At 43.2% G+C, this 13466-nt stretch overlaps 1 protein-coding gene across 1 annotated transcript in view; it reads right to left on the bottom strand.

The window, feature by feature from the left end:
• Positions 1 to 3661: 3661 nt before the first annotated feature.
• The window catches only part of tmem120aa (transmembrane protein 120Aa), an 11293-nt gene continuing 1488 nt past the window's right edge, over positions 3662 to 13466 (bottom strand). Inside the window, exons 3-12 of the mRNA XM_079648642.1 lie at positions 13424 to 13463; positions 10467 to 10526; positions 10292 to 10387; positions 9546 to 9635; positions 7850 to 7915; positions 7648 to 7709; positions 5899 to 5991; positions 5578 to 5642; positions 5380 to 5448; positions 3662 to 4045 (exon numbers count right to left, since the gene is read on the bottom strand). Coding sequence (XP_079504768.1) covers positions 3929 to 4045; positions 5380 to 5448; positions 5578 to 5642; positions 5899 to 5991; positions 7648 to 7709; positions 7850 to 7915; positions 9546 to 9635; positions 10292 to 10387; positions 10467 to 10526; positions 13424 to 13463 — 758 coding nt within the window. The 3' untranslated portion in view covers positions 3662 to 3928. The remainder of the gene's footprint in view (positions 4046 to 5379; positions 5449 to 5577; positions 5643 to 5898; positions 5992 to 7647; positions 7710 to 7849; positions 7916 to 9545; positions 9636 to 10291; positions 10388 to 10466; positions 10527 to 13423; positions 13464 to 13466) is intronic.

Here is a 13466-nt window from a genome sequence, read left to right as displayed (position 1 = left end):
GGGCTATAAAACTAGTCGCCAAAGACCCCACCGTCTCAACCACCGGCAGTGACCCAGATGGAGCGACACCATCTAAACAGCCAAAAAACGGTTTTTATATTATATTTAAATCACCACATGTCACCCAGAGTCAACTAAATAGATTGATTGCCAGCCTGTATGTTGTTGAGGACATGCTGCCCATCGCAACGGTCGAGTCTGTTGCCTTCAGAGAACTAGTCAGCAAAAAACAACACAAAAACTTGTATTTTTATTGTCATTATTTTTAAAGTAAAGTAAAGTAACTTATTACAAGTTACTTTTATAATTGAGTAACTAATAAAGTAACTATAACTATTACTAGTTACTTTTTTTAAGTAACTTGCCCAACACTGCTCCTAGCTCCCTTATAACTAATCCTAGGTGCACACCCAACACATCGTTTATGATCGCAAGGAGACACAGAATCTAACGGTGCCCACATCAACACTGAAAGATACAAACTCGCGACGTTATCAACAAAAATGTACATCAAAACAAATGGCGCTAGGTAGCCCACAACGCTAACATGGCTTACCTTCATCTTTGTTAATATCCAATGTGTCTGTGTCCCCTTTGAAATGTTCTGATAATCCATAAGCAATAAAGACAGCTTTTCAGTTGCTTTATATCAGAGCAGGGATATTTCTCCCCTCTGCTGAAAGCTAGCATGCGCAGAGACGCCACCTTTTTTGTTTTAACATGAGTGTGTACGGGACGATTTCCCTTCGATTCTATTGGCTCTAACGGTCAGAAAGAGATGTCACATGTCAAAATCGAACAAGGGAGGCCAGAGATATGGAAAATCCACCCAAAAAGCCCCGGAAGAGGTTTTTTTTGCTAAATCTGTCTAAAACGGTCAAATATCACTTTTTTTGCATCAATCTTGATACAGGGTACTTATTATATGTTGTACTTTGGATTCCTAAAGCTTTTAGTATACTAACCCATCATCCAAGGTTAGTTTTCACTATAAGTACAAAATACTTTTTGGACGGACACTATAATTTACAGTTTTTTACCATGTTCAATCTGAATTTTCTTTAAAATAAAAAACATCTATATTAATTCTGACTTTTTTACATCCAACTCACAGGTTTATCATTACTTTGAGAAAAAAGATTAATAATGTAACCCTTTTAGAAGGGAAGATATGGTCATTTGTTCTGGGAATGTCCTTTTCGAGCCTGAGACCTGAAAAACAGGCTTGGGGCCTAACAGGTTAACATGTTCAAATGTCCGGATGTTTTACATTTCATTATGTATTCCCGCCTGTACGTTTGTTTACATTGTCGTGTTTTAATTGTGTGTCTGTTGTCGTCACTGTGACAGGGTTAAACATCTCGTTGTATTTTCTCGTAAAATGCCAATGTCATCTGCCTGAGATCCCAGGATGTGTTTTTATAACATGAGCCGAGCGCTAGGACTGTTTTAGGTACAAAAGCTTTTATGCGCGCAGCTCGTCTAGCTTGGAACACTCTGCATCGTTTTAAAGCGTGGATAGATGAAATGTTATTATATATCTGTCATTGTTGCTAATTTATACCCCTGTAATTAAGTTGTATTGATGTCCTTTTTGTTTTCTGTTGTTTTTATGTGTAACCAATGTGCTGCAGGTCTCCCTTGAAAAAGAGATCGTTCATGGGATTTGACCTGGTTAAAGAAAGGCTACAAACAATAACGGCTTTATTGTTATGTTTTTTTACATCTACTGTGGAGGACATCATAAGGCCTCGACCTGATCGATGTAAAGCTCAGTCTCTCTGATGGATGAAGGTGGTGATGAAGGTGAGGATGAAGGTGAGGATGAAGGTGGCGAGTCAGTCAGATTTGACCCGAACACAACAGGAAAGTGAAGGTTTGACATCCTCCTCTCTTTACTTCCTCACCCTAAACTCCCCATGGTGTCCTTGAGCTCGACTTCTCCCCCTTTCACTCCATGCTTTAATGAGAAAGATGAAAGAGGTGCAGGCTGGGAGAAAAACCTCCTCCTCCTCTTCATCATCCTCTTCATCCTCCTCTTCTTCTTCTCTCTCTCGTCCCTCGCCCTGCAGCACTAACACATCCAGGGATTTTGATCGTAATAAATTGGGCGTGAGGCCGGTTTCCATTTCTCAGGTATTATTCCCTATGATCTTTTGTGCAGAAACTCCTCTTCATCTCTCTTTGTGACTCCTCTTCCTCTCTCTTTGTGCTCCGCCACCGGCTCTGCTGTAGAAGTTGAAATGTTTAAATCATGACGCTGTGCTGAAGTCTCAAACCTCACAAGTTACAGAGACGCTTCATGAAGCTTTTATTTAAAATATATCCACAAGACAGCATCGATGCATTAATATATGAGCTCTCCCTCTTTTTAAGGCCTTCAAAACCTCCGATATTAAAAATGTTAAAGATAAATGAAATATAAAAAAACTAAGGGGACACTTTCCTTAGTTTAATTAAATCTTTAAATGCTTCAGACATTTCTATTCTGGATTTAAAGTCATGCATCTCTTCGGTAGAACTAGGAGGGTAGTTCATTACTTACACAAAAGTACTTACCAATTCTTACTTTATCCTGCATGCATATGATCAGGTTTGAAACAACAATGTGCAAAATGTTCAAATATACTGTGAGATGACATTAAGCAGGATGCATTGTGGGTCATTTACGTTTCTTCCAAGTATATATTTATATTTTTTGGGGGTATATATCCTTTACTTGCAAAACTAGAGATGATTTTTGACAAACACGTAAACATTGAATGGATGAATTATTCTCCTTGCATGTAAAACAGGTTCCAGATCAGCTATTAAAGCTCACTGCTGCCCCCGTGTGGTTATTCAAAACGATGCAGTAATGTACCACAACCTTTATGTTTCCTAAGATAAACTTAAACACTATACTTTATTACTGATTATCATTTGTGTTTTGTATCTGATTATTTGGACTAAAGCTATCAGATCAATAAAGTTAGAATCAACAAATAGCAAGAGATGGAAATAATCATTCATCAAATGTGTACTTGTACAAGAAGTACTCAGATCTAGTGTTTACCAGAGTAAAAGTAGAAGCACTCAGATCTTGTTCTTGAGTAAAAGTAGAAGGACTCAGATCTTGTACTTGAGTAAAAGTAGAAGTACTCAGATCTTGTACTTGAGTAAAAGTAGAAGGACTCAGATCTTGTACTTGAGTAAAAGTAGAAGTACTCAGATCTTGTACTTGAGTAAAAGTAGAAGTACTCAGATCTTGTACTTGAGTAAAAGTAGAAGTACTCAGATCTTGTACTTGAGTAAAAGTAGAAGTACTCAGATCTTGTACTTGAGTAAAAGTAGAAGTACTCAGATCTTGTACTTGAGTAAAAGTAGAAGTACTCAGATCTTGTACTTGAGTAAAAGTAGAAGTACTCAGATCTTGTTCTTGAGTAAAAGTAGAAGTACCAGAGTGTAGGAATACTCTGTTACAGTAAAAGTCCTGCATTCAAAATGTTCCTCAAGTAAAAGTAGAAAAGTATTCTCATCAAAATATAGTGAAAGTAGCGACAGTAAAAGTAGTCATTGTGCAGATTGGTCCATTTCAGAATAATATATATATATATATATATATATATATATATGTTTGATGTCTTAAAAAGAAAGGAAAACATTCAAACTGAAGTACCTCTGGGCTTTGGAGAAGTGTTTTATTAAATACAGAGCGGCTGCAGAGTAACAAACTGATTTCCCGAAAATAAATATGACTCAGTTATTTCAACATTCAGTAACATTTCCTCATCCGAGAGGCACCGTTAGACGAGGACAGAAACTCTGGAGAAGCAGAACATGTGAAAGGTCCAACGGGACAACAATCAGAAAGCAGGTAAACGCTCTAAAGAGAATTTTAGAGCAGGTTTCTTTGAACGTTTTCACGAACACTTTGGTGCTTCTGTGTCTAAAGGCTCTTGGGTTTGTTGTCCTGGTTGTTCCTGTATTTCTGATAGACGACTCCCAGCGTGGTGAGGAAGTTTCCCATGAAGAGCACCAGGTAGGAGCAGCCGCACATCGCCACCTGGGAGAGACAGGACATACTCCGTTAACAGAAGGACAATCCCTGTGAGAAGGTGTTGCAGGAGCCAAGGACATCAAATACACACTGTTTTCACACATACATGTAAATATATCTAATATGCTGTCCTGTTTATGAAGTCCTGGGCTGCAGTCGAATAATCCAAAAATCAGCTCCTAAATTCTAACCCTATCATCTATTCCTTGACCTCTGAGTGAAATGTCACGGGGTTAAGGGATAGTGGATAGGAAAATTCAAAAGGACTTAGGAGAAGAAACTGCGGTACTTTAGAGAATCAAAATGCACTTTCACTATCCCACGTGTTTATGATGCGCCAGCGGACGTCATAAATGTGCGTCTGCTGCTGTGGGGAAACTATGGAAACTACAGTTTTCTATACAACGGACTACAACATGGATGTTTAATAAGAACGAGGGACTCATCTAGAGACACTGCACCGTGCTCTGATGCTGTTGCTTTATGCTTTATGAACGTGGACAACAGAGAAACATATTCTTCATGACCAAAGTTGGAATTTAAATAAAAAATGAAAGTGAAACTTATGCTCATCACCCTCTCCCTCCGGTCCACATTAATACAAATGATCCCAATACGTATGATTGTATGAAAAGATCTTAAAATCAATACAAATGTATTTATTATAAACGTTAGTCCTTAACACCTATCACTGTGTACATCATTCAAACATCTTTTAAAAGTTGACAAAGCTGCTGTGTGGACGTACTGTAACGGTACGTCCACACAGCAGCTTAAAAAAAAATATATATATATATATATATATATATATTACTCGCATAAAATCCCCAGGATTTTTTGCTTTGTATGTCGGGGGCGGGAGATTCTTGTGATTGGTTGTTGGTCGCGTCGCTCGCAAAAAATCCCCAAGCTCTCAGACACGCCCGGCTCCAAGATGTTCTCAAAGCTGCTGTGAGGACGTACCAAGGTCCAGTGGTTCCTAAGCTCAAGGAGGTTATAAAGGAAGTTTGAAACCTCCTTTCCTATCATCTAGAGAATTCTAACGGCACTTATCATGGCTGCCACTGAGGGACTTCCGGGTCATTTCACTCCGTTAGGAACCTTCCTAAGCTAAATGGACTATTCGACTTCAGCCCTGCTGTCACTTAAGAAAACGTCGGAATCTGATTAAAAAGAGCAAAGCTAAAAGCCCTTTTTATGATTTCTTAAACAGATTGAAAGACGTCTATCCTCAGTGAACAGCTGTTGTTCTTCATGTATTATCAGGAAGGAGAGATTTGACTCTGACAGGAAGTGGTGCAACATGTTCTGTTACATTTCACAATAAAGTGAGGACAGACCTGCCACTCTTTGCACTCTGGGAGCTGGAACATCGTGAACAGAGTGATGCTGTTGTAGAGCTGCCAGAACTGAGAGGAGGAGGAGGAGGAGGAGGAGGAGGAGGAGGAGGAGAGAAGTGTGTTTAATAAAATACACTGATAAATATCTATATTTTGAATTTAAAGCTAATTCACGCGATGTGAGGAAGGTTTACTCACGTGACCGAAGAACAGGAAAGGAAGCAGGAAGGTCAGACCTCTCCACATCCAGGACTGGAAACCCTCTGAGAGGAGAGAGGAGACAAGGAGAGGAGAGAGGAGACAAGGAGAGGAGGAGAGGGGGAGAGAAGGAGAGACAATGAGAGGAGACAAGGATAGGAGACAAGGAGAGTTTTAGACTGAACTGAGATGAATCTAGAGGATACTCGATATTTACATTATTACAATGTAAATGAAGAGCCACCATTTTGGCTCGCTAGAAAGAAAGCCTCGTATTATGTGTTGTACTTCTTTAGGTGTAAAAAGAGGAGAGAAACTGACCCACGGTGACGTCCATGTTGTGCTTCTCTCCCAGAGCTCTCAGTCTGTACAGGCAGCCGCTCTGATAGTAATACTGCAGGAACTGGACGAAGCCTACTTTGCAAACAGAGGACAGAACAGAGGAATGCTCAGGACCAGGAAACAGAGGAACGCTCAGGACCAGAGACCAGAGGAACGTTCAGGACCAGAGAACAGAGGAACACTCAGGACCAGAGACCAGAGGAACACTCAGGACCAGAGACCAGAGGAACGCTCAGGACCAGAGAACAGAGGAATGCTCAGGACCAGAGAACAGAGGAACGTTCAGGACCAGAGAACAGAGGAATGCTCAGGACCAGAGAACAGAGGAACGTTCAGGACCAGAGAACAGAGGAACGTTCAGGACCAGAGAACAGAGGAACGCTCAGGACCAGAGAACAGAGGAATGCTCAGGACCAGAGAACAGAGGAACGTTCAGGACCAGAGAACAGAGGAACGCTCAGGACCAGAGAACAGAGGAACGCTCAGGACCAGGAAACAGAGGAACGCTCAGGACCAGGAAACAGAGGAAGGCTCAGGACCAGAGAACAGAGGAACGTTCGGGACCAGAGAACAGAGGAACGCTCAGGACCAGGAAACAGAGGAACACTCAGGACCAGAGAACAGAGGAACGCTCAGGACCAGGAAACAGAGGAACGCTCAGGACCAGAGAACAGAGGAACGTTCGGGACCAGAGAACAGAGGAACGCTCAGGACCAGGAAACAGAGGAACACTCAGGACCAGAGAACAGAGGAACGTTCGGGACCAGAGACCAGCGGAACGCTCAGGACCAGAGAACAGAGGAACGTTCAGGACCAGAGACCAGAGGAACGCTCAGGACCAGAGAACAGAGGAACGTTCGGGACCAGAGAACAGAGGAATGCTCAGGACCAGAGACCAGAGGAACGCTCAGGACCAGAGACCAGAGGAACGTTCAGGACCAGAGACCAGAGGAACGCTCAGGACCAGAGAACAGAGGAACGTTCGGGACCAGAGAACAGAGGAACGTTCGGGACCAGAGAACAGAGGAATGCTCAGGACCAGAGACCAGAGGAACGCTCAGGACCAGAGACCAGAGGAACGTTCAGGACCAGAGACCAGAGGAACGCTCAGGACCAGAGAACAGAGGAACGTTCGGGACCAGAGAACAGAGGAATGCTCAGGACCAGAGACCAGAGGAACGTTCAGGACCAGAGACCAGAGGAACGTTCAGGACCAGAGACCAGAGGAACACTCAGGACCAGAGACCAGAGGAACGTTCGGGATCAGAGAACAGAGGAACGCTCAGGACCAGAGAACAGAGGAACGTTCAGGACCAGAGACCAGAGGAACGTTCAGGACCAGAGACCAGAGGAACGTTCAGGACCAGAGACCAGAGGAACACTCAGGACCAGAGACCAGAGGAACGTTCAGGACCAGAGAACAGAGGAACGTTCAGGACCAGAGACCAGAGGAACGTTCAGGACCAGAGACCAGAGGAACACTCAGGACCAGAGACCAGAGGAACGTTCGGGATCAGAGAACAGAGGAACGCTCAGAACCAGAGACCAGAGGAATGTTCAGGACCAGAGACCAGAGGAACACTCAGGACCAGAGAACAGAGGAACGTTCAGGATCAGAGACCAGAGGAACGCTCAGGACCAGAGAAACGCTTTTCAATGGAAAGTGAGCCTGAACTAAATACTACGTGTTTATTTATGAATGTTTAAATTGAGTTAGTGATCTCTTACTTTGGTAGAGGCAGTATGTGAGGAACTGGTTCCTGAACATCTGGTAGAGAGCGCCTTCAGGCCTGAGCACAGAACACAACGTGTATTTATGATTTACAAAAACAATTGTTATGGTTATAAAAAACAGTCAGCACCAGGGATGCATTGACTGCCAATTTCACTTTAATATTTTGCACATGTGTAGTTCCAGTGTGTGACCCACCATGTGAGCATGACTCCAGACAGGAAGGTGGACACGTAGTGATGGAACACCCACCATCCTTTGATCCTGAAACATGGAGCACACATTTAGGACACACACACCGAGGACACACACTAAGTACACACAATGAGGATACACTGAGGATACACACACTGAGGACACACACAATGAGGATACACTGACACACACTGAGGACACACACACTGAGGACACACACTAAGTACACACAATGAGGATACACACACTGAGGACACACACACTGAGGACACACACACTGAGGACACACACACTGAGGACACACACACTGAGGACACACACACACTCAGGACACACACACACTCAGGACACACACTCAGGACACACTCAGGACACACACTCAGGACACACACTGAGGACACACACACACTGAGGATACACACACTCAGGACACACACTGAGGACACACACTCAGGACACACACACTCAGGACAGACACACACACACACACACTCAGGACACACACACACACTGAGGACACACACACACTCACACTCAGGACACGCACTGAGGATACACACACTCAGGACACACACACTGCTATAAGGCTGAAACATGGGATAAAAGGTTGGAGATGTGCTCCTCAACATCGACAGTTCCATCATCTCCCCATCCCCTCAGGTCCACAACCTTGAAGTTGTCTTGGATTCAACCCTCTCATTTCAAAACCACATCAAGTCAGTTTCAAAATCAGCCTTCTTCCACCTCAGAAATATATCCAGACTCCGGCCATCACTGTCCGACTGTTGCAGAGAAGCTCATTCACCGTTTCATTACCTCACGCCTGGACTATTGTAACGGACTCCAGCAGAACCCTGGACAGGCTCCAGTACATCCAGAACTCGGCTGCCAGGGTCCTCACACGCACCGAGCCCGGGCAGCACATCACCCCCACTCCCTCCAACCTCCACTAGCTCCCGGTCAAGTCACCTACAAACTCCTCCTCCTCACCTCCAAGCCCCTCCATGCCCTCTCCCCTCAGATCACCTGCACCCTTCCACCCTCAGACTCCAGCCTGCTCTCCATTCCCCATTCACGCCTCCGCACCTTCGGGGACCGTGCCTTCAGTGTCGCTGCCCCCCCCCCCCTCTGGAACTCCCACCCTGCTGAAATCCGCAACGCCCCTTCTCTCAACATCTTCACATCAACCCTGAAAACTGATCCGTTCAACAAAGCCTTCCAACAATAACTCACTCTCTCCCCCCCCCCCCACTTACACTGTCCTTGTTTCTTTGTAAAGCGAACTAGAGGTTATGAAAGGCGCTATATAAATTCAAGTTATTATTATTATAATAATATTAAACCTTTATGGCACCATTCAAATACACTTTCAAGTTAGAATGAAATAAACAAAGAACCTGCAAGTAAACACAAAATAAAACAGTTCGCTGCTTGTTTTTCCAGAAGTTAATACACGTTCAAACTGTGAGACGTGAAATTTAAGAGTTGCAGGATGTTTTATATTCGTTCATGTGTCCTTAAAGAACTGTGTTGTTGTTATTATTGTTATTATGATAAGACAGTAGAATAAACGTACACAAATACAAAGAGATGCCAGATTTGATCCAAAAGCTGTTTTCCGTCTGCGCAGGAACAAACAATACAACATCAAACCCACGACTGAAACAGGTGAGAGTCCAGAAGTGTGAATACTGAATACCTGGAGCCGTTGTTGATGAGGACGCTCTCTCTGATGGTCAGCGTGCAGTAATACCACACCAACAGGAAGTTAAACAGCGCGTCCAACGCTCTGAAAAGAACGACAAATAAACACAGGGTATATGCAGGGATCCTGAAGTCAGATGTCAGACCTTTGAAGACCTTTTTTAAGACCCTTTCCTACATTCTAAGACCTCATCGCCACTTGGAGTTTTAACCGGTTACCTTGGCGACACATTTACCTCACATTGACTATATACAGTATTGATTGTCCTTCCTCCTTATATTGAAGCTTAAGCCGGTGACGAGTGATTATTATTATTATTTTAAGTTTCATAATCTTTAGAAAAAGTCAGATTTTTTTGTTGAAAAAGTCAGATTTTTTCGAATTTTGAGGGTAAAGTCTGAATTTTAAAGATTTTGAGAAAATGTCAGAATTATTTGATTTTCAAAAAAAAGCCAACATTTTGAGAAAAAAAACTCATACACATGACAGGATTATGATTACCAGAAGAACTGGTTTTCCTTCATCTTGTGACTGTGTAACTCCCTCTCAGAAAAAGAAAGAATTTTAGAGAATTTTGGAAAAAGTCAGAATTTTGACCAAAAAAAGTCAGAATTTTGAGAAAAATTCATAATTTTTAGAAAAAGTCAGAATTTTGAGATTTTACTAAATACATGGATCCTGATGTTGAAGCTCAAGCCGGAGACCAGTGAGATTTCTCTAACATCGATAATAAAAGTTACCTGTAGCTGAAGAGGAAGCGGCAGGTGAAGGAGAAGACGAAGAGGATCACCGTCAGAACCAGCTTGAACTTCTCATATTCGTCTTTGTAGGCAAACCTGAGACACGAGGACATCATGAGAGGGACGTTTCTGACTTTAAAGAGATTTTCAGAGATAGAAATGAATCAGGACTTACTTCGACTGTTTGTTCAGGAGCGTCACGTTGACGTTTCCTAAAACCAGATTGAGGTACAACCTAAAAATATAAATAAAAAAAGGTCAAACTCTTACATCTTGAGGAGATTCAGATAAAACGACCCAGATCCGTTATTATATATTTACTATTCCAGTGTGTGAAGCTGACCATTGAGCGGCCCGACCAAGTAAGGTGGCAGAGGCAGAACGTCCAAATACAACCCGGTGTGGGCATTTATTACTCATTGTGGTACAGCCTCAATATTACTGTCTCACGTGAACACAGTCAGCAGCCACAAGGATCTCCCACACCCCAAGACTAACAGGAAAACAGAACCTAAATACACACAGACTAATCAAACCAACAAGACACAGGTGAGGGGGGAGGAGACAACACAGGGCACCAGGTGCACACAATCAACAGCAACAGACAAGACGGGAGGGGGAACACTTTTCAAACTAAAACAGGAAACAGAGACAGACAGACTAAAACACAGACAGATCGTGACAAATAGATATAGATAGATATAAATTACATATATTCACATGCTTCCTGTGCAAGGTTTTAGTGTGGAACAAATGAATATGCTTCGCCAATAATGAAGCTATGTCCTACGTAACGGAGGCTGAGATCTACGGCCCCAGAGATCACCTCCGTTACACAGTGATACATTAACATATTTAAAATAGGGCTGGGCCATATACATTAGTTGTACTATATTTTAAATAAATACCTTATTATGAATATAGCAATGATGGGGTTGACTTGTTGTGCTTCCATAGAATATTTACAAAAGACATTTATTATGAAGCTCAGCGCAAGTTCAACCAGGAAGACCTTTTTTCCCCTTCATTTACTATTTCCATGTTACTACTCTCTCAATGAGTGATCAGGGGAGTCACTCCCCAGCTTAACCAATCACTTCACTCTATTCTCACAAGCCTATCATAGTGCTCCGCTAAACCTTTTATATCTGCTCTCCCCCTCCGACAGCTGTCATTTCAGGTGACTCGACGCAACCCCCCTCCCCCCCTTTTCACCTCCTGTCCCTCTGAATCCAGGGTAAAGTTAAGCCCCTCTCCTTCAGACCGACCCCAACTATCCATTCACCACCACCAGGGTCAAGGTAAGCCCCTCCCCTTCAGACCAAAACGAACCATCCATTCACCACCACCAGGGTCAAGCTAAGCCCCTCCCCTTCAGACCAAACCCAACCATCCATTCACCACCAAGGTCAAGCTAAGCCCCTCCCCTTCAGACCGACCCCAACTATCCATTCACCACCACCAGGGTCAAGCTAAGCCCCTCCCCTTCAGACCGACCCCAACTACCCATTCACACTTAATAAACACTTTTTTGTTTTTATTAAAGTCACTCCTAATTTAAGCTGTCAGATAAATGTAGTTAAAATACAACCTTACCCTTTGAATTGTTGTGTAGTAAAAATATAAAGTGGCACTAAAGGAAAATACTCAAGTAAAGTACAAGTACCTTAAAGAGGACCTATCATGCAAAATGCACTTTTGTACGTCTTTTATACATGAACATGTGTCCCCGGTGTTCCAGGGAACTCACCAAGTGTCAGAAAACACAACCCTCTCTATTTTCCTCCATACCCAAATCTCTTAAAAAGGGGCTGCAACGGATCTGATACAGACTGATCCAGATTTGAACACTTCTATGACGTCACAGAAGTGGCGCTACGGCTATTGGGCCAACTCCACCAATCAGGAGGAGACAGCCACGGACATTGCCGTTGGAAAGCGCTGGAGACGCTGTAGTACATATGCCAGGCCTGTAGATGGTGCTGTTCTCACAGAATCAGCCCATGATGCAAAGACAGTGTTAAATTGAGCGAAATTATGAATGGCTAAAATGCATGATCTGATTGGTATTTTAAAAATAAAAAGTATAAATATGCATTATATAGGTATGGTCCTACACTATGTTATTCAAATATAGCATGATAGGTCCACTTTAAACTTGCCCTTTAGTAAAGTACTTGAGTAAATCTACTTAGTTGGCCTCTTCTGTTTTTGTTTGTCTCTTTATGTATTTTTCTTCGTTTTTTGTTTTATTCTCTGTTAAAGCCTCTTTACGATTACATGTCACTTGTTAGATGCTTTTATCCAAAGCGACTTATATACTCAATACTGTGGACAATCCCCACAGGAGCACTTTAGGGTGAAGTGTCTCAGGGACACAACGACATGCTGACTGCAGTGGGGTTTGAACCTGACCCTGACCCTGACCTGACTTGAACCTGACCCTGACCCTGATCCCAACACCAAGGCTCTATCCACTGCACCACACACCCGGACACACCAAGCTGACACCAAATAACTGACACAGATGGACCCCGACTGTTGTGTTGCCTCGCGTCTCTGCGTTTTGGCCGACGGCCAAGAAGCACGTACGAACTGCGCATGCGTGAGTGGCAATAACTGTCCTTACCAGCAGGCGGCGGTAGTGTGTATTCGTCATTCAAAAGAGGCAACAACCGGAAGACAGACTGCGTGATAACCGAGAGAAGAAGAACAGACTGCGTGATACAAACAAACAACAAATAGCGTGTTCCATTCCGTTTAGCTTCTCATGCACTGATTCGCTAGCTGAACAGCCAATCAGAGTGATTTATTTTGCCGACTGCATCGGCGGGTTTTCGGCTGAAAAGACACGACGGTGCGGGACACACCAATCTGAGTAGGGCGTGTCGACGCTCATCGTCAGCCTGACGCCCACCGACGGCCAAAATCGGCTTGGTGTGTCCGGGCCTTTAGAAAAGTGCTAGTGTCATGTAGTATTAGTATTATTATTATTGTATTCCACCACAGCCTCAGAATGACTCAGCTCTAGTTTGACATGTCCATGTTTGCTTGTAGAAAAAGGCTGATATTTGATTCTAAATGTCCTAAAAGTGGTGTAAACACACAGAGGGTTATTAAAGAGGTTCTGACCCGTTCTTCTGCGGCAGGAACGCCTCCATCTCAGAGAAAGCTT

This window comes from Notothenia rossii (assembly GCF_949606895.1).
Source record: "Notothenia rossii genome assembly, chromosome: 9".
NCBI classification, from domain to species: domain Eukaryota; kingdom Metazoa; phylum Chordata; class Actinopteri; order Perciformes; family Nototheniidae; genus Notothenia; species Notothenia rossii.
This window is presented reverse-complemented; position numbering and strand designations above follow the sequence as displayed.